Here is a 22,016-nt window from a genome sequence, read left to right on the forward strand (position 1 = left end):
AGAAAAATGGACTCTCACTGATGAATGACAGCACTCTTCGAAGTCTGAAACGGACAAGGTTGTCTTGGTTGACCTTCAGTTAGCCCAAAAGTCCTTTTATGACACCCTCCCTGAGCGTCTTGGTTGTCCAAAGATTTGCAGAGAAGACCCTCACTCTTGGCTCTGAGGGTCTCTTCCCTTCTCCCCTTTGCTCTGCATGTGCCCCTGATAATTTCCCCTTTACTCACCGCCCTAACCAAACCCCTTCCCCCAGAATACCAGCTGAATTTAGTGAGTTTTGGCTGAATATGTACATTTTAGGCCCAGGTATCCATTCTAAACTTTGGAGTTGTCAGTTACTTTAAGTTCATTCACACACACACACACACACACACACACACACACACACACACACACCCTGGAGGATTCTTCAAACCAAGGGAGCTGTGGTGGACCCACTTGAGGACCGCTGGGAAAGAGGCCCCACCACCTGCCTCACCCATCACCACACCCACCACCCCATCTCAGACCCAACACCCAGGGGACTGCCACCCTCTCTCCCGCTTCCTCGGGCCCCTCAGTGGCACCTCGAGGTTGCCAGTCTCTCCAGGCCTGCTGTGGCTTTCAGAAAACAGAGCATGTCTATTTTTAGCCTTCTCAGCCTAATAATACTCCCCAACACCCATTCAGCTTAATCACTTTATTGAGGACAAGAAGCGGGCTCTCCAGCCCGAGTGCTTCTGATGTTAGGAAGTAGTAAAATGTTCAAACCGGTTAAAAGTGACACTCATTGGCTTGCCTTTGGTGTTTCTGAAACCTTAATTGTGGCTCAGGCCGTGGATCTAAAGAACCTTGCAGGCTTCCGAGTCTGGCTGTCTCACCCCCTGCACCATGATTGAGGTGTTACATTACAACTGCAGCACTGACACTTCCAGGCTCAGAATTCAGAAGCCTGAAGGCGCCACACTTTTCCAAACAGAAATATTGCCTGTCATAATTAATGCCCATCTCTCCGCTGGGGGAAGAAACAAACGCCACTGGCCTTTTCTGGTTTGCCCTATGCAAAAGGTCCAGGTGGGGTGACTATTCCTAGGTGAAGCCCACAGCATTATTAAAGTGCTTTGATAACTAAAATGACATCGAATTGCTGCTTGAAAACAGAATGGTTTGTTTGGTGTAATTAGAGGACCTGTGAATTTGGTGTGTGCAGAAAATAGACTGTTGGCAGCTCTTCTACATGCACCTTTGAGACCGTGACTTCCAGAGCGTCGGGTGGGCATCTGCAGGCGTGCACTCTGTTACCACGTGAACCGCAGGCTGGGAGAAACTTGAAAAGAGGTTGGAAACAACTTTGCCTCTGAGGTTAAGACCAGGGGCTTCCGGTCAGGTATGCCTGGAAGCACAGCCTGACCCTGCCTCTTTCCTTGCTGGCTGCTGTGGGGGCAAGTAAACACAGTTTCTGTCTGCAAACTGGACGTAATGAGAGTACCAGTTCGAGTGGGTCTTGTGAGGATCCAGGGAGATAATGGAGTAAAAGCACCTCACACCACAGGCCCTCAGTACACGTTAGCTGTCATTATCATTGTCATCTTTGTTCTCCTTCCTTCTACCATGTATTCCTGAGATAATAGCATCCAGCCTGACTCTTTGGGGGAAAAAAAAAAAAAAAGGAATCTGGGTGTCAAAATGGTAACTGTAGCCAGTTCTGTGCAACCTCAAGACATCCTAGGGAGTGCGGTGGGAAACTCCTGTGGACTCCCAGTGGGTCACAAGAGTCTGTCCCAATCCAGGTGTTTTGAATGGATGACTTCTCAGGTCCCGTCAAGCTGAGCAAGCTACAGCTGGTCCTAGGCCTGGAAACTCACCTGGATGAGGCTCTGCGCATTACCAGGCAGCTTCCCTGTGCGCTCCTTCCCATCTCTTTCCTTCTCAGGCAGGTGCTTGAAGCACTTTCATAAACGTCCTTTTCTTCAGAAGGCAGAGGCGAATGCCTCATTAACTTTCCTAGCTAATTTTACAATTTAACCAAATACCACATTCCTTCCTTGATTCAGCCAGCCTCTGACTGTGACAAACTTATAACTGTGAGATGGAAGAACCATTCAGCTCAGGCCAGAGACTGGAGGTAAAGGCCTGAACACTACACTGGGAGACCTGGAGAAGAGCAAAAAATAAAAGGCTCACATTTGCTTAACACGGCTCTGCACATGCCCCCCGAGCAGAATTCAAGGCTGTGCAGGGCTGAGAAGTGAGGCAAGAAAGTCAGGCCTGCCATGTGGTGTCAGAAAGATAGAGTGCTCTGGTGACAGTGACTCTTTCTGTCACTCAGAGGAGACAGGGGCTATATCAGGAAGCACAGTTACATGCTGTCCTCTGGGGGGGATATGATTCAACACTGATGGGCAGCAACAGAGGTGAGGTAGGGCCACCCAGAGGACATGCTCAGCTTGGCCATGCCCCAGGGTCCCTTCCAAAGGGCAGTGGAAGGTCCTTCTCAGCCTAGGCCTCACAAGTGGCAGTTGTAGGCTCCTACCTCCTACGATTCCAGGTAGAGGTGGTATCCAGTGGGAAGATGGCATACGTAAAGAAGCATCACCATCAAGAATCCTACAGGACAGAAAAGACCCTAGGGGTTGTCCTATTTGTATCGGCTTGCACTTTGCCCACCCAGGTTGGACAGAACCCCGTAGAGATAGAGGTATTCCAGCTCATGATCTGCAGCCAGGTCCTGCCCTCAGAGCTTAGGAAAGACTCTACCCTGAGTCCCCTTGCTTCCTGGTCAGCCCCAAAGCCCACACCTGTCCATCTGAGTCCTTGATTCCAGGAAGTATGACTCCAGACCCCAACCCAAATCAAAGCAAAAATGGTCCCCAGCGGGGCTCTTTCAGATATGCTGGGCTGTTCAGGCAGTAATCCCCAAGGGACAGCTGCCTGCCCCAAAAATCTGGTCTCTGGGCCTTTGTCTATGCCGGGCTCATTTAATGAAGACCCACAGAAGAAGATTCCAGCAAATCAAAAAGTCTCAGGGCGTCTCTCCTTACCTGGAGTTACCTTGTTACCCAAATGACTGTGGCCTTGCATAATTACTCCAACAAAATCAGCCGCCAATGAGCTCCCGTGCTCAATTAGCTTATAATAGTCAGCCAGAGAGCTGCGAGGTTTAATCCACCTACCCCAGAAGGCTTTTTATCCCAACTACCTAATGAAAAGTTTAGAACTTGATATTTTTTTTTTCTTCTTTTCTTTGGCAAGCAAAAAGAATTCCAATCAAAATGGGCCTGGCTGGGGGAGGGAGGAGAGAGCCCATTAGCTCCTGGGGAAAAGTCTAGAAGAGGTGTCTGTGCCAGGCTGAATCTTAGGAAGAGCCAACTCCCCACAGAAGCCCTTGGGCCTCCCTCTGTCCTCCTCTAGGGGACAGCCAGCCCACATCCACTAATGGCACACATAGGGTGTCCCCTTCATGGTCAAGGAAGAAGGCTGGGGCCCTGGGGACCTCAGCTGTGACAGTGCCCACAGCTCCTCCCCTCACTCCAGGGGGCTTGAGTCCTTGACTCACCAAGGGCAACCCTCCAGTGCTGTTTTATAGAGCTCTGGGCACTCATAACAAATTTTAGGTTCATCACATCCTAGATGAGAAACTTACCATTTGGGGGGTCTGTAACCAATTGTAAGCCTTGCTTTCCCTTGTGGGCTTGTGTGGTGGCTACCTCAAAATGGAGGGAATACCTGAGGTGGCCATTTTCATTTTAAGGGAAAGTTTCTCAACCTGGGAGCCAGGAGGGTTTTGTTTTTGGAGATCTCAGGACCCTTAGGTGCAAGAAACTGGGCCTCTGAAGATGGTTGTGAGCAGAGGAGGAAGAGGAGGAAAGACGTCCACCTGGGTGGTTCTAGTTCACAGAAGTTCTTGCTTCCTTTTGCTCAGAAAAATAGGTACCTTCCACTGTGGAGCTCCTTCTGGACATCCCACCAGGAAAGCCCCCGCCGAAATCCCACGAAACTCCTTCCTGAAAGCCTTTCCTCAGCTCCCTGGTCCGTGGAGATTCTCCCTGCTCTGAACTCCTCTGTTTCCCACTCGTCCCCTTATGGGAACAGTGAGCTTCCTTGGCCAGGGGGCTCATGTCATCTTTCAGCCACCATCAACAACTTGTGGGTAAGGACAGCAGCTCCAACTCTGCCCTTCTAGGCGCTGCATGCCACTGGACCCCAGTTTGGTTGCTGACTGATGAACTAATTCAGGAACAATTTCCCCCCACAAGAGAGCCACGTGGGTGACCCAGAAGAGTCAGTGAAGTTTCTCCACTGCCCAACCTTTGCCATCTGGTTTCCTTTGGGCTGAGGTTTCACTTCCCAGAGAAGGTTCCTTCATCCCCAGAGTGTGCTAGGGAAGATGAGCTTGTCAGAGAACAGACATAACTAGCCTCCTGATGAGTGATCCGAAAGGTCAGGGAGGCCACCATCTTCCTGACAGATCACACTCCAAGACACTAGCAGTCTACAGAGCTAATAGAGGTGGTAAATGGAACATAAATAAAAGTGGTCTCAGCTCCCACATTTTGGGGCTGCAGCATAGATCAGTTGCCCCTTCCACTCCCGATCCCAGGGTGCCTTTCCCAGGAGAAAAGCACCCAGCTGAGTGACCATGCAAGAGGGGCCACAGGCAACTCTGTCTTCCTGTCCCTCCTGCTGTGGGGCATAGTCCAGGTGAGGAAGAGCAGGGGGCATGATGTAGCCAAGCTCTCCCTGGGTGGGACAGCCATACACTGATCCACAGACCCTCCAACCATGCTCCCAGAGCCATCCTCCCCACAGTCCTGCAAGTCAATACAGAGAAGTAATGGCCACAACTCAGCAACCACTGGACACATGCTGCTCTGGTAGAACAGGGAGAGGCTAATAAGCCAGACCTTCTCCTGGTGGCCAGGTGTGCTGGCTTGTGCTGTACTGTGCAGCTCCTGCCCCAAACCCTTGGAGACAGGACCTTCCTGATCTCAGCTCCCTGGTCTCTAAGACATTAGTTAGTTCTACAAACAGAAAAGCAGGAATTTAGGCACTCAAATAGTACGAGGCCAGGGGCCGGGTACAGAAGTATATATACCAGAAAAGCAAGGGGGATAGGTAGGCAGAGAGATCTGGATTTGAATCCAGTCTGTAACCTCTGACTGTCTGCTCTTAGGCAAGTTCATTCTTTAAACCTTAGTGTCCTCATCTGCAAAATGGAGTTAGCATATTCACCTTCCAAGGCCAATGTCGCCTTAAGTGAGATGAGATGTACAGAACACCGATGCTCCAATGTGCCTGGAACGCAGCAGGTATTCAATAAATATCAAATGTCTTTCCTTCACCCCACCATCCATCCAGAGTCATTCATTTATTCGACAGATAGTTACTGAGATCCCGCTATGATGTGGCTGTGGGGATGCAACAGAGCATGCTACTAATAAGGCCCCTGCCTCCCTTCCTGCCTCCTTATCCAGACTGCTGACTCCCAGGGCTAGAGGAAGCAGGGGAGCCCCTCAGCTCTATCCCTTTCCATTGACCCATTCACCCATTTATTTGTTCAAAAACAACTAAGTTATAACCACCGAGCAGGTTACTATGCTAGGTAGTATGTGAAACACAGAAATAAATCACATGTTTGCAAGAAGCCTAGAGTCTACTAGGTGAAAAAGGACAAGCACGTAAATAGCTATTTAACAAAGAATGTGACAGTTGCCATAAGAAGGGGTAGATAAGCGGCGGAGGGTGATCAGGCGGGGACTGCCTCCTGTCTTGCCCAGACAGACGCATCCTCTGACTAAGCGGGCTGACTTTCAAAAGAGAAGAGAGAGGGACCACTCTGGCACTGTTCTGAGCACTGGAAACAGGCAGGATCTATTTAAAACATCTAGCGGCAGGTCAGAGCCTTTTCTGGCAACTCTCAAAACTTGTACTTTCTGGAGCTGACTGGGTAACCTGGACAGAACCAGTGCTGTCCAAATCCTCCAGATTCGTAAAAAATTATCCGTGGTTGCCGGGATGATAAAGAATCTTGCCCTTCAAAGGAAGGGTCTGGGCTCAGAGAGAGAAGGGGCTGGCGAGGTGCTGGGGAAAAAGGGAAACGCCCCACAAATATGGATCAGGGCTCAGGGTAAAAAAAAAAAAAAAAAACAGCAAAGGAAATTTATGCATTGTAGTTGCTTTACTACCCAATTAATTCAGTAATTTCAAAAACAATTTTATTTATGTTCCATTTACCACATCAAAAGTGGAAAAAATCCTACTGATGCTAAAATAATACCTCAAGGCATCTATTTTTAATCAGTTAAGAAAAATAAAAAGAGGTGGGGGGAGAGTTAAAGGGAAAAAAAAAAAGAACTAGCCCTGGTTTCTGTACAATCTCTCCCAGGCAGACCACCAACCCTCAGAGAGAGAGAAAGAGAGAAAGAACACAGCCAAGCCCTCTCTGAGAGCCTTCCTGGCTGCTGAAAACCGAGCTTGTCAAAAAAAACAAATCCATAATGGCCCGAGGCTCCTCTCCAATCTATTTTCTGCTCAGCTGGTTTTAAATGAAGTTATTATGAGTCATTAAAACACCCGCAAGCCAGTGGAAGTCAGCCAATTACAATTTTAAATTTAGCCTGTTCTCTGCCCCATTCTCTTGTTTTCTTCCTTTGCCCACAGAATGCTGCTGCTGTTATTTTTTCCCTCCCTCCCTTTACCCAAAGTGGAAGAGACAGTTATGAAAATGCCTAGTACTGCATGGAACGCAGAATCATTCATATGAAACTCAAATTATTAAATTAAAAAAAATGCAAACTTCCGCCCCCTCCAAAGTCAACCGAGACTTGCCTCAGCCCACTAGATTCCTCAGAAACTCTGGTCTGGGCCCTAAAGGTCACAGGGCTATTTTTAAAATGAAAATGTTCTTCATTGGGGTCTTATTGAGAAATGTTCACATCCATCACACATGATGGACATGCTCTTGGCTAAATGGCAGGGGTGGGGGGGACCACCAACATCTGAGAATTAATAACAAACAATAAAGTTGCAACTCAAAAGTAGCAGGCTTTGCAATCAAGCATGAATGTCAATGGAAGTCACTAGATATGATGAGCTCATTTAGGTTTTTAAATCTTCAAGGTAATGGCCTGTGCGGGCCCATTACAGCAAAGGAACAATTTTGAATATTTCATGTAAACGCTTCTTCTCAGATCTTTTTTTTTTTTTTTCTCACGCTTGCACAGACAAACACCTGTGTGCACACACAGTGTTCTGACCAGAACTCATCCCCTTGTTTCTGGGAACATAACTGCAGCTTCTCCATAACCCCCAACAAGTAACTACTTTCCTACCCAAAGAACTGTCCCAGCCTACTGCTTCTACCCCATAACTGATAAGCTTGCAACTCCAACACAACAGACCCCAAACCTCTACAGATGCTTCCTATCACCTCAGAGCTCCCCTCCAACACACTCCATTTTTGGATCTGAAATGGCCCCCCAAAGTTTGAATGTGAAAGGCTTGGTCCCCTGTGCTGTCATGTTCACAGGTGGGACCTTTGGAAGATGACTGGATCGTGAGGTCCTAACCTCATCAATTTAATCCGCCTATTGATAAATTCTTAATTTAATGGGCCATTGGGAGGTGGCAGAAACTTAGGGGGTGGGGCCTAGCTGAGGAAGTAGATGCCTGGGGACGTAAATGGAAGAGTATATCTTGTTCCTGACCCATCCCTTTCTCTGTCTGCTTTCTGACCATCATGAAATGAGCAGATTGTCTCCACCGCATGCTCTCTGCCATGGTGTTCTGCCTCACCAGAACAACGAAGCCTAATGACCAAGGACTGAGACTTCTGAAACCATGAGCCATCATAATCGTTTTTCTTTTAAGCTGTTTATCTCAGGTATTTTGTCAGAGCAACAGAAAGATGATTAACACACACCCCATGACAGGATCAGTCCTCTGGCCATGCTCGATTTGGTAATTCTACTGCCCCAGGAAATCAAGGGAACTAAAGCCACAGATCTAGGCAGAAGGAATACCTGTGATGGGGAGGAGGTCATGTCATTTTCTCACTATTCACTGAAGGTCAATATGGAGACCAGGATGCTGTTAGGGTTTTGTTGAATAAAAGAATATCCTGTTTTTTGAATAAAAGAATATCCTGTTGGAGGTATCCCTAAAAAGCTCATATGTGAGACAATGCAAGAAGGTTCAGAGGAGAAATGATAGAGTCCTAAAAGTCTTAACCCAATCAGTGAATTAATCCCCTGATAGGGATTAACTGAGTGGTAACTGCAGTGGTAAGTTGTGGCTGGAGGAGGTGGGAATTGGGGATGTGGCTTTGGAGTATATATTTGTATCTGGCAAGTGGAGCCTCTCTCTGCTTCCTGATCACAATGTGAGCCACTTCCCTCTGCCACACTCTTCTGCCATGATGTTCAGCCTCACAGTGAGGCCCGAGGAATGGAGACAGACTTCTACAGACTAAGATCTCTGAAACCCTGAGCCCTCAAATAAACTTTTCATCCTTCTCAATTATTCTGGTTGGGTCTTTTAGTCAGCAGCAAAAAAGCTGACTAGAACAGATGCGACCATGTATATCCATCTCCCTGGTAGCTCTGGATGAGATGGAACTTAGGATCTGTTCTTACCAACCAGCCATATTGAGAAGACAGCATAAAGTATGAAGAAGCTTTCAGGTCCACTGTAACCAGCAACAGTTTACCAAAAGCAGGAAGAGGATTTGGGCCTGAACCAAAGGCCTGAAAACACATGCCCCATAATCTGAAGGTCCCCAGAGCTGAGCATACGTCACCATTCTCTTCTCAACCAGAGTGTCCTCACTCAGCTGCTTCATCGGATAAAACTGAAACTTCAGGTCTCTCCCTGGCATCAGTCCCTTCCCTGGAGGGGCTCTAACACTTACATTCAGAATCCTTTTCTGAGGGAGGACACCCAAAACCGTGTAAGCCTCAGGTCCACCAAACCCAGATCTGCCCTAGTAGTACAAACACTTTAGTTAAGGATATTCTTTTATTCAACAAATAGGTGCCCAAAGCCCTCTCTGTGCCAGGCACTTTGCCAGGCCACGGATTTGTGAGGGTGAACAAATAGCAGGGTGTTTGGTAAGTTCTGTGCTCATATACACAGTAGAGACCCATAAGAGCAAGTCTTTGCAAGATGGAGTATGGGTAGCAATGTCCAGTAAGGGCCTTGCAAAGCCTAATCCTGATCATGTACTTGCCCATCCTCGGCTCACCTTGAAAAAAATATCTAGACACTAGGGAAAGCAGAAGCCATGCCATAAAAGCCCCACTCTGGTCCCTGTGAGGCAAGGGACAACAACAGCACGTGAGTCCAGGTGCTGGAAGGGTTCCCTGGTCACTCACTCAGGAAGCCTCACCAGGTATCTGGGCCAGAGTACCATTTTGTTCCCCGCTCCGCTGCTGCCCAACTTCCAAGCTAAGAAACGTGGAGGAAGGGGCGAGACGGGAAGGAGACTGAGAGACAGACAGCCAGATAGCCTGACAGAAAGAAGGCCGACCAAGACTGATGGCGACAAAGACAGATGAAGACATAAGAAAGAAGACAGAAAATACACAGGAGTGTCAAGCAAAGGCTGAGGCTAACACAGACACAAGGACAGTGACAAAGAGATGAAGTGAGATGAAAGGAGATTGGGGGAAATGGAAGGAGAGAAGAGCAAAGCTGAAAAATAAACACCTGCCACCCTGGAGACTCAGGAGAGCGCACGGAGAGTAACAGCACATGGTGTGATAGATGGGGAAGGCAGGCTCAGGCCGTCAGAGGGCAAGAGCGTGGGGGCTGGGAGAGGGCAGCAGTGGGAGCCCCCGGGAGTCCTGGCAAGGTGCGTGTCTGGGAAGCCAAAGGAAGGTGAGAAGCCCCCTGGAATCAAGACCACGGCATCGCCCTGGGATCAATCCCAGGCAACATCCCTCCCTCAAAACCCTGTTAGCCATTTGTCCTCAGATAAAACCAAGGTCCAGCAGCCCAGGACTAGGCAGGAGGGAAGGAGCAAGCCAGAGGAAGGAGAATGCGAGAATAAACAGCAGACAGACAGATGTCCCAGCATCCACCCCTCGAGGGCACTGCACATTTCCTAACAGGAACGTCATCATCGCCTGTAAAATCATGTGGTGGTATGAAAGGGGGTGTGTGTGGGAGAAACCGCCCTATTTGGGGATAGAAAAATCATTGAGACACAGAAAGAGAGAGAGAGAAAGAGAAGAGAAGGAAGAAGGTTATTACATAATTTCCACTTTCTTTCCTCCACCCTTCAAGTAATGTTCTATCTGACAGGCTCCTCTCTGAGGGGGGAAAATGACAAATCCAATCCAAAATTCAACAGCCTGTGTTCTGTTCAGAGAGCACACAGTGTACTGTACAGCCCATAAAACTCCAAACAGCCTCCAGACACTGCCGCAATCGTCCTCCATCAAAACACTTTGTCTTGCATACAAAAATAAGATACAGCGCTGAACGGAATACAAAATCAGCCCATTACAGTACAGAGAGACTGCTACTTAGCAACGAGGGGGCTCTAAAGCCTCGATGCTCTACAGGAAGCAAAATCTGTCGAGCCTGTTGGGCAAATGATAAACATTAGCAGTATTAAAAAACACAAAAGCCATGTAAATGGATAGACATAATGTGGAAACGAATTTATAGAATAAATTGGGATGGGGGCTTGAGGGTGGGGGAGAAGCTGGGTGAGATCCAGAGGGGGAGATGGAACAGGCTTCCCGACCCCTGCTATGGCACCATATGGAGATCCAGACATGTGTACGGGGGTCTCTGAACCCCCTCTTCACAAGGGCTAAAGGTGAAGGGGTGGGAGAGAAGTGGTACAGCCTGTTCAAAACAATGACCTGCAAGGAACTTTCCAAACTTTCCCAGTTCGGGTAGACTGACGTGAAGTCCTGAGGGCTGAGGCACCCGGGCACTCCCACCTAGTGGCACCAGGGTGGACAGTGTGGGGGATATATCTGCCCCGTGGCCAGCATCGCATGCTGCACCACCATGGAAACTGACACTCGCTGTAAACAAAATCCCTGGCAGGAAAAAAAAAAAAAAAAAAAACAACCATCCAGACAACAAAATCAAACACACCCCATCTGGGTTGGAAAATCAGTATATTTCATCAGGTAAAGGGGAAAAATACTCTGGCTGTGAATCAGCAGCAGGATTTCGGATCTCAGCCAAAACAGGAGCTAAAAAGCAAAACCATATTCTTCTGCTCTCAGTTGAGGCTCTTGAGGCAGAAAGCTAGAAGGGGCGGGGAGGCGGGGAGGGGGCAGTGAGGAAGGGGGAGGCTAGAAGGGGGCAGGCAAGAAATGTATTTTTCATCAGCCAGTGTATAATTTATAAACAGCATTAAACAGTTTTTGTTTTCTTTCTCCTCTCTCCCGTGTAGGGGCTTGGACCGCAGTCAAGCCTGCATTAATTTCTGCTTTGGGTACAGTGTGTTCTTGGAGGCGCATCTGCAAGCGATCATAAACTCTCTGGAATGCTGGCAGAACATCCAGACCTGCCGGCAGGCCAGTGACGACACCACTCTGGGAAAAAGTTCGGGAAGCAGGCCAAATTCAGAGTAGGGAGAGAGAGAAGTGTGTTCAAGAGCGAGCCGGGGTAAAGTGGCTCCCTTCACCCTTTCCTCTCTGCACCCCTGTCGCCTATGCAGACCAGAGGGCCAGCAGCCCAGCCCCTGAGCCACCCGCATGGAATCTTCTCTACCTTCTTAACCCAACCACTCAGTGGTGCCCATTTCTAAAGGGCCGAGGAGAGTTCCTCTTTGTGAATCTCCTGGTTTTACCCTGATCTGAAAGCTAACCAGAAGAAGGAGAAGTTGACATCCGTAAAAGAGATGGAGCAAATGGACTGGTTAAGGGATTGCGTGTGCCTGGTACCCCCAAGCCTCTTGCTCTGAGCAGTACCTAGTCCAGAAAGAGAAGTGACAGGGAGGAAGAAGCTGCAAGGTGACAAGAACCAGGTCCAGAGAAGTCATGGTTGGGACCCAACTTGCCTTTACAATCCCTCATAGTCACAGGGGATTCACCATCCCACTTTCCCTGCCTTCTCTGTCTTTAAGAAGAACTCTGAACCCAAAGCTAAACCCCAAAACAAGAGTGGCAGGGAACCGGGTCAACCCACAACTGATCTTTGCCATCTTTTTTTTTTTTTCCTTCCACCTGATTGCAGCAGGGACAAGCATAGAAAAGCCAATCTGGTTTCCGGCCCTGACCTCTCAGCACTTCTCCCTGTTGGCTGGTCCAGGTCTCAGATGATAAGGGCTGGTCACCCCATGCTCCCACTGGGGTCAGAAAGTCTATCATCCAAAGCCCACATACTTTCCCTGTGGCCCCTCTGGGGAGGAGCCTGGGCTCAGGGGAGATTTGTCAACTGGCACGACTCACGGTGCCCAAGGAAGGGAAAAGGCAGCAAGGAACTAGTTGAGGGGTCTGTCCCTCGAGATGGGTTGCATGGACCTGGCCAATGCAGGAGGACAGGCCTCCTAACACTGTGGCCACACACCAGCATGGACTGCCCGTCTTCACTTTCTCCTGGGGTCTCACACGTCTGATAGCCTAGTCCAGTCAAAGTCAAAAAGGCCAGCAGTCCCTTCTGGGGGGGGGGGGTGTCACTCCCTTCTCAATCTTTCAGTGCTTTAGAGAAAAGTAGGACCCATTTTGCCATTCTGAGTGTTCTGTGATCTTGTCCCTCCTTTCTAACCCTGATCTGTCTTTGTCCAGTCTCTGCACCCCTAGTGGCCCTGCCCATCCCCATAGGTGGTCGGGCTCCTCTACCAACTCCCTCCAGAAAGCTGCACTCGCCTTCTATTTGAGTTTTTCCACCCTCTGAATTTCTCCTACACCTCTTTCTTGGCACTTGTACACATGTTCTGTAGTCCAACCGATCTCTCCTACTGGACTTAGGCCCCCAAGGGCAAGGGTGCAATGGTATTCTTCCATTAGAGCTGAATAAGTCAGACATAGAGTTGGTGCTTCTTAAACACCACTGGCTCCAAAAATGAATGGCACTCCCAGAACAGGACCAGGCCACCTCCACACCCAAACCCCTCGCAGGAAGCAGCCGAGTCCCAAACAGGCACAGTTCTAGGCGTGCTCTTGCAACCCTCTGGCGTGTTCAGCCAAACCGTGGGAAATACTACCTGATGGGAAGCCTGCCACTGGCCAACCTCAGAACCAACTGGAGCCACCACCTGGGTCTGTGGTCTCTACAGGGACATTCCAGAGCTAGGAATCACTTCTGTTAGAACAGGAGAGGCAAAGAGGTGGGACCCAAGCCCCACAAGGGGAGAGGCAGCAAAGGGTGGAGAAGGAGGCTTTGGAGTCATCCTGGGACACAGATGGGTAGGGTGGGGGACATTCTTCTGCTCACTGCCACAGGGCCAGCTCTGGCATGCCGCAGAGGGAAGCTGCCTCTCTTCCCACCACCAGCCTCTTTCCCAATACTCAAACCTTCCGACCCCCAAAACCACCTCTGAGAATGCAGAGCCTGGACAGGTCATCCCATTAGTTATTGAGTTAGTTTACTGTTGGTTTAGTTTAAACTTATGGTTATCATCAGGTATATCTCACAAACACTTGATTAGTTAACGTATTCAAATCGAAATAAAAACTTCAATTACACTGAACATTCACTACTACCATTTAAAGTCTTAAAAAAGAAGAAGAAGAAGTAAGAGAGAAAAAGAGAAAGCAGTGCCTCTCAGAAGGGCCTCCTACAGGGCAAACTTCTAATTAAACAAATTGTCAATTTCAACACAATGAAAACTGATTTAGGAGTGTAAATTTAGTATTCCAGTCACTGGAAATAAGACCTCGCCTTGTCGATCTCCTACAGGCTGATTTCATCTGATAGGGAAATGAGGAGGAAGACAAGGAGAGAAAGGGGGGAAAGATGCGGAGGAAAGGCAAGCCAAAGCCGAAGCCGTTTTCTCCTTTCATAAATAACATCCCGGCGGAATTCAGTGTGGCCTCTTCTCCAGCATCGGAGAAACTCTTGCCTCCTCCTTCACCCCACCCCTACCAGATTAGAAAAAAAAAAAATTAATCGCGTATGATGACAACCTTGGCTCGGCACTCACTGTACATACTGTACCCACAAGTCTGGCTCGCAGCCAGGCCTGGCCCAGCGCCAGGACTACAATAACAAACACAGGCAGCGCTAGCCAAGAGGGGGTGGGGCAGCCAACACAGCCCGCGAGCAGGGAAGGGAGCCTGTGCGGCTGGGCTCTGCTAAGCGCTCTGGAGCAGAAGCACAGGGCCGGGGTGTGCCTGGGCAGGGGCAGCCACCAAGACTCCTGCTCAGATCCCAGGCTCACTCCCCTACAGCATGCTCTTTTTAACAAAACAGTCCCTTAGGCTGGTTCTTCCAGGTTCTGCACTGCTGCTCCAAGCCTTGATCATCTTCTATAAAATGGGTCTGTGCTACAGATCCTGAGGGTCCATTCTCACTGTCAGCTCCTCGCTGCATGGAGCCTTCGAGACAGGGGAGAAAGGAAATCTCATTTCATCTCAGCAAACGTGTCTTCCAAAATAACAGAGTTCTGTTGTTAGGCATCTAGGCGCTGGGATCAGAATGTGTAAAATCACTAGTGGAATCTTTGAGAAAACCTGGCACTACCAGCCCAACCCCAACAAGTCCAGGTCTCCACAGGGTCCCCTCTCCCAGGAGTGGTCACTGTTCAACAGGGGGCAACCAATTCAGGAAGGGGTCTAGCCTCACTAACCCTTTGTGCTCTCTGATTTTTAAGACATCCCAACACAGTGAGAGGCATGCATAGCCACAGGAAGAAAACACAGGCTAGAAATCTCAGGCTCCGTAGGCCCTGAGCTATGTGCAGGGGTGAATTTAAACACGAGGATGACTCATCATACCTGCTCCATCACCAAATCCTCCTTTCAAGGGCACTGACAAGTGACTCTCAGAGGGACAAATCATTTGACCAATGAGGCGGGCACAGAAAGGCAAACAGGAAAGCAGGATTCAACTTCCAAAGCCTCTGGCACATCCAGATGGGGGCCTTGGAAGTGCTATCTCAGGAGGACTGGAGTGCACTTCCCCAGGGACCTGTCAGTCCTGGGGGGGAGAGTGGATAGTGCCAAGTCACTATCTTGTGTAAACTGGGGGCACCAAACACACGGGAGAATATGAAATCAGTCACTGTCCTCTCTATGGCACCCACTGGCACTGTGAACATGGGATTCAGAGCAGACAGCAGCTAACTCACATGGACTCTGCTGCCTTAAAGAGGGTTGAAATATGGGCCAGGGTGTCCTGCCTGACTGGCCCCTACTCCAGCAAACCCCTCAGCCATGAAGAGTTCCTGTAGACGAAACCAGGCAGGAGATGTCTCCTTGAGTTGCTTATTGGTCTCCCAGGTTGCATTCACTCGTTCAACAGGTATTTTTTGACTCCAATAATGTGCTGGGCACTATGCTAGACATGATGGGGACTGATTCTGGGCCCAAGCAGATAACAATCCATTAAGGAGCGAGGGAAAGGGAAAGCCTGCAATATTCCAGGCATAGTGCTAAGGATGCCACCCGAGCCCTACTTCCTGAAAAAGGAAAATTAGGGTTAAATATCCTCATTTTACAGTGAGGCTCAGGGTCGGAGAGTCCAACTCACACCCTCACGAACCCAAAATCATATTGTCAGGAGGTGGGTACCCCAATTCCTTCCACCTCATCACCCTGTCCCCACAGAGGGAAGATAAGGCAAGTCCATGATTAACTGTAACACAAAGAAGAAAGATTGTACACAAAGACAGCTCCAGATGAAGAAATATGGGCACCCCAAATAAGGCGCAATTGCTTCTGGTTAGAAATGGGGGATGGCTGGGGATGGCATCATGAAAGGAACCTTGGAAAATCTGAGAAGATGGCAGACAGAATGGGGACAATGAAGACACAGGACTCAGAAAGCAAGGAACATGCGAAGTGACCCAACAAGAAGGTGAGTGTGTCTAGGGTACTGAACTCAAGGGAAGAGCAACAAGAAAGGGTGCAGACTGCGGTGGAATTTCAGAGAAGGCAAGTGGGTTTTAACAATAGGTGAAAATGCATACTGTGCCTTAAAGTGTCCAGTGCCATATAGGTGTCTGGGGCAGGGAGCAAAAGAAACAGAAAACCCACATTTGGCTCTCAGGGTCAGGGGGAGATGGCCAACCTTGTTGGCAGACAGTTTATGAAACCATGCACTGAACCCTAAACAATGCACAAGCTGAAGGGAAGCTGAAGGTGTACATCATTAAAAGAGAAGAAAAGTGCCGGGTGCAGTGGTGCATGCCTGTAATCCCAGTGGCTCGGGAGGCTGAGATAGGAGAATTGCGAGTTCAAAGCCAGCCTCAGCAACAGCAAGGTGCAATGCAACTTAGTGAGACCCTGTTTCTAAATAAAAAATACAAAATAGGGCTGGGAATGTGACTCAGTGGTCAAGTGCCCCTGAGTTCAATCCCTAGTTACCCCTGCTGCCCCCCCCCCCAAAAAAAGAAGAAAAAATGGAGCGAGGAGGAAGGGGACAGACATGGGGACAGAATGGACATATGACATAGAGAGCTACCTGGGATGCTAAATCTCTGTGTCTGAAAGAGAGAAGAATGGGAAGCAAGAAAAAGTTTGGGCACTTTAGGAAGGACCACGAGGGCCAGGGAGAGAGGTCAGATCCTACATAGGGCAGAGTCACATGGTGAGCTAAAGCAGAGCTACCAAAGAGCGCTTATACAACTGTATGCATAGAGGGCCACAGGAAGAACAACACGCAGCCTGCCAGCCAGGCAGGAAGCTTCTGGAGTTAGGTGATAGCTTCAGAGGTAGGAAAGGGGAGGAAGGTGCACACAGAAGCCATTGATAGCAATTAAATAGGAATTGCATACTGGGTTCTTGCTACGGATGCCTTTAACATACTTTCTGTCATCTAATCCTCAAAAAAAAAAAAAAAAAATGTGAGTTAGCAACACCTGCACTTGACAGATACAAAGCTGGAGTTCACAAGATAAATCTGGCCACGGTCACACAGTTAGCACCTGTCACAAACAGGATTTGAACCTTCATCTGCTCAAGCCCAAAACTCATACTTATTTCACAAACACTAAACTGCCCAGAAGGTCAGTTGCTTCAGGCAATATGGAGAAAGATGAGGAAGAATTTGACAGATATCAATATGTGGGAAGAGCAAGACCAAATGAGACAGCCCAATCAGCTTCCCTAAAAAGTGACCCCAAGTCTGAAAGCCAAGGTTACTACTACAGGGAAGAGTATGCCCAGGGCAAGACAGTGGTGAAGCCTCTACAACTAAAGGCCAGTGTCCCTGAACCCAGAAGCCGCAGCGTCAAACCTGCAGGATCCTTCCCTCCACCAGAACACCCAGGCATGCGGAATACCAGCAGCTTCTCTCCTTCCACGCCTCATGGGGCAGAGCAGCTTTGCCCAAACACCAGCAAAATTACCAGCAGCCACACAGCCGACCCCACTAGAATTGGATAAAATTAACTTGCAAAAGACAGCATGCTATAACTAGCTTTGTGTTCCAACCTTTCTATATCTATTTAATTAAAGGCTCCTGTATAATGTGAACCCAATAGTCAGATTCATTAGACAGCGAGAACCTAATTCCACAACTGTTTTGCTAATGAAACTGCAGTCTACTTTGGAAGGTAGATCACACAGGGCATGGGTGCCAGTGATGCCCTGGGAACCCCAGGGAAGCACGAGGATGGGCTCATCCAATGGGCACACGGTCAGGTGGCTTTTCTGCTCCATGAACCTGGAAGGAGGATCCAAGGGACAAGGTGGACCAAGGTCTTGCCTGGCATCAGGGTCACCCGAGCCACACAAGGCTCTGAGTTGGAGGTGAAGGTGGGCAGGAGGTAGTTGCCTGTGCCCAAACGGGCCGTTAAGGCATCCTTGCCTACCTGAATGAGCCAGTAAGTGCATTCTCAGTCGCAAACTATCCAGGAACCGCTTTCCGCAGAGCTCACACCCGTAGGTCTTCATCCCACTGTGCAGCTTCCTGTAGGGGAAAGGAAAAGACAGGTTGCTGCTGCTCTGGCTGGACAGAAGGCAGGCCCACCCCTACCTGGGGGCTCTGAAGCCATCTCTCAGGCAGGTGAACAGGAAGAAGGAAGTGGAGGGCATGGCACTGATGGAGACTCATCCCTGGATCTTCCGGCTTCAAAAACCCCACCCTGACCCCAGGCCAAGGCCTGCTGCCAATAATGCGCCCATTCCTAGTCTCAGCCAAGGATGGAAGAATAGGGTACTTCCTACGGCTTGGTTCACTGTCACATTGACCAAGGGAACAAATCACACCTGATTCCAGAGGCTTAGGGAGGTAGTTCCCAGGACAGTCAGACAGACATGCTCACTGTTCAACCAGCATGGGTCATAAATGGAAGCGCACCGGCCTCTGCTTACCTCAGACTGAGCTATTACCCTGCATGCATCTGGCTCCCTGCCCCCACTGCTAGACAGCAGGAGGGCTGCACCAGTAGCCTCTCTCTCTCCTTTGCCTAAACCCACTACAGTGACTGGCATAGAGGAGGTTAAGGCCCTGAATAAGCTTCTAAAGGAAATAATGTCTTTACAGACAGACAGTCAGGGCTCCCAGATGTCCTCAGAACTATGGTGACCCCTAGAACACATTTTTCCCCTAAGGACCAGTTTTAGAAGTGTCTTCCTTCTGTTTGTCTTTCCCCGACAGATAAAAAGGTTCCAACAGTAGTCATTTTTGGCTTTCCAAAGTACTTTTGGACATATTTTGCAGAATTTTTATTTCGCCACCATTATGATTCTGTGAAGTGGTTGGCAAAGACAGAGGCACTGGTGACAACTGGTCACAGGCCCAGCCTGCCACAGTTCCCTAATCCCACTTCCCGCCTAGGGCCTTTCTTGACAGACCCCTTGCTCTATCATGAGGCAGCAATGGAGTCCAGAAGGTACAAGGAACCGGATGAGCCAGCAAGCAGGGAGCTGAGTCTGGGGAGAGGTTCTGAGCTTCTGGCTGGCCCCAAAATGCTGACCTTCCTCCCATCCATACTCTGTTTCCAGGCACTTATTGCCACTGCCAGATCTGGGCTCGGGTCTCCACCCCTGCCCCTGTTTGTGCATTTTCCCTGCACCTTCCCCTCCAGAACAGGGCAGGCAGTGGCAGCCAGAGGGAGCATCCGTGGGTGGTAGGACAGTGCAGGGCTCCCTGGGAGCCAACAGCCTACTGCAATCAGAACGTTGAACTGTCAAGACCACAATAAAAGGCTGGACAGCTGATACTGATGTTAGATAAAACTTCATATGAGGACAGGGATATCATGCACTCAAGCAGGCAGTGCCCGAATTATGACAATGAAACTGAACTACCAACTTCCAAATCCTCAAATGAGAACCCAAAAGTGTACCAAAACCACTCCCCAGACTCAGTTCCCTGCTTGCTGGCCCATCCGGTTCCTTGGGTCTTCTGGACTCCATTGCTGGCTCATGATGGAGCAAGGGTTCTGTCAGGAAAGGCCTTCGGTGGGAATTAGGATTGGGGAACCATGGCAAGCTGGGCCTGTGACCTGTTGTCACCAGTGCCTCTGTCTTTGCATGGGTGATAACACAGGCCAGCCAATTCACAGGTCTAGATGAGCCTCAGCCCATGGGCCACTGTGGCATGAGGACAGCACACAATCCAATGTGTTCAGTCTCCTGAGGGTGATCACACACAGTTCTCTTCGCAGAACTCTTTCTCAATCGCGTTGTTTTGTTTGCTTATTTTCCCTTTATCCCCTTGCCAAAGACAAATGATTTCTCAATCACACACATGCGCACCCGCGTGCACACACACACACACACACACACACACACACACATATACACACACACATTCACCCACATACACACCCCTGGGCCCTATATTATCTCATTCTTGGCCACTGCTTATCCATCCAATTGAGAAATAACAGAACATTTGAACTGAACATTCTTAACTCTAGATATATTTCACAATATTCAGCACTGGGACCGGTCCTAATAGTGTTGGGGTAAAGCTTTTAAATACGTGTCCAGGTATGTGCGTGCAGGTGCATGTGTGTGAGCACATACACACGATAGTGGAGCATTCCTGCCTCTCGTCTGGGCCTGATGGATGTTTGCTTTTTATAGGAGATGTTCTACAGGGTGGCAAAGGCTCCATTTGTAAGTGGCTCTTCAGCTGAACTTCTCACACACAGTCCTGGTGACGTCTAGTGGATGACAACTTATGAGTTCCAGTTTATTTTCATCCTCTTCATTGGTAATTTGTTAGCTTCCGGAGGTGACCACCTCTCACGGGTGGCTGTCAAGAGGAACAGACGGACCAACACCCACTTGGATTTACTTTCCAAAAGGAATCTATGGTGGCCAGTATTAACATTTGGGGAGCCACCACCAGCCAGGCTAACCTCCCCTCTTGGGCTCCTTTTTTTAAAAAACTTTTTTTTTCTTTTTTAGTTGTGGATGGACACAATACCTTTATTTAGTATTTTTTATGTGGTGCTAGGGATCAAACCCAGTGCCTCATGTGTGCTAGCTAGGCAAGCGCTCTATCACTGAGCCACAACCCTGGTTCTCCTATCTCTTCTTGAGAGCTCCAGATCAAGTCCTTCACCCTGATGAACACTCTATCAGTAACACTTCTGGCCTTTTCCCTATATGCAAATGGATTTGCCTTGAAATTGCTGGAAGTGTTTTTTCTTCCAGCGGCCAACTGGAGTGGCTGGGTGTGAAAGATGAAGCATCTTTGCCCTTTCCTTATAGAGATAGCAGGGCACAGGAAAGAATGCCCAGTGAGCAGCTAGAAGACCTAGATCCTCATCTTGACTCAGTCAAGATAGCTTGTTTCAAGACCTTGGACAAGTAATGCTATCATAATCACTCACTCCTCTTTTTCTCACCTGTAAATGGATGTGAATGATAGCTAAAATTTCAGGTGGAGACCAAATTTTATTATTCAAAAGTCTTACCCACATCCTTTTACCTTGCCTCCAAGAAGTCCCGCTCATGGGCACCATTATTCTTGCTGAGCCACGCTCCACTTGTCACTGCCCACTATGACGTTCTCTGACCCTCAGGCAGTCAGGCTAAGAGAGCCCAAGCAACCTGGACCCAACCTGGCAATCTATTCATTTAAAAACTTTCTAATACAGATGGCCAGAGTTTCCTCCTTCACTCACTTGTTATTTGTTTTTCACTGAAAAAAGCTCCTAGAACTCATCACAAGCCTTTCCTCTGAACATCTTTGCCACCATGCACTTCTAGCCTTCAGAGACGGAGATGTTGTCTGGTCCAGTCCTCAGGGTGAGAACAACCAGCCTGGAACTCTGTCACTAACACAGTGCCCCACACAGGTTACCATGGGCAAATGTGGGATCCATGTAGTCCTTACCTAGGACAAGCACACGGGTCTCACCCATTGGCAGGGAGATCCAGGCAAAGCACACAAAGTCCAGAAGACAAAAAGAAAACAACTTCCCAGCCTGCCTGGGAGTTCAACCTAGCCTGTTTCCTCCCATCTTTACTTGTTGTTCAGATACCAAGAAGAGTGTAGAGAAGTGGAAGCTTCTCCTGATTCAAAGAAAAATAAGCTATACTCCATGGATGTACAATATGTCCAGATGCACTCTACTGTCACGTGTACTAAAAAGAACAACAACAAAAAGCAAATGACAGAGAAGGCTTGATTACATTCACTGGGCCTGGTGACCAACAGACTCTATGACAGAGTCCACAGAAGAGCCAATGTGGATATAGAGTTCCGAGTGGTTTCCAGAGCAAAAGCACAACTTTGTATGAACTTACGGTCATCCCTCTTTAGAACACAACCTTCCAGACCACCACCACCACACTATCTATGCAGGGGCATGTGATCAAAATAGAAATTCTGTCCACCCTCTCCCTCCTCATCATACGCTTGAGTCCTGTCTTTTCACAAGGTATGACTGCTTAGGACCATCTGAAGTCATCAACCTCCACTATGCCCAGGGAAGGACATCTAGG

The 22,016-nt window shown here is 48.8% G+C and overlaps 1 protein-coding gene across 4 annotated transcripts in view; it reads right to left on the bottom strand.

The window, feature by feature from the left end:
* Zbtb16 (zinc finger and BTB domain containing 16) overlaps positions 1-22,016 on the bottom strand; it is a 178,790-nt gene that overhangs the window by 73,769 nt on the left and 83,005 nt on the right. For all 4 annotated transcript variants that reach the window (XM_076846389.2, XM_076846390.2, XM_076846391.2 and 1 more), the window contains exon 3: positions 17,921-18,018. In XM_076846389.2, coding sequence (XP_076702504.1) covers positions 17,921-18,018 — 98 coding nt within the window. The remainder of the gene's footprint in view (positions 1-17,920; positions 18,019-22,016) is intronic.

This window comes from Callospermophilus lateralis, chromosome 2, assembly GCF_048772815.1.
Source record: "Callospermophilus lateralis isolate mCalLat2 chromosome 2, mCalLat2.hap1, whole genome shotgun sequence".
In the NCBI taxonomy this organism is placed as follows: domain Eukaryota; kingdom Metazoa; phylum Chordata; class Mammalia; order Rodentia; family Sciuridae; genus Callospermophilus; species Callospermophilus lateralis.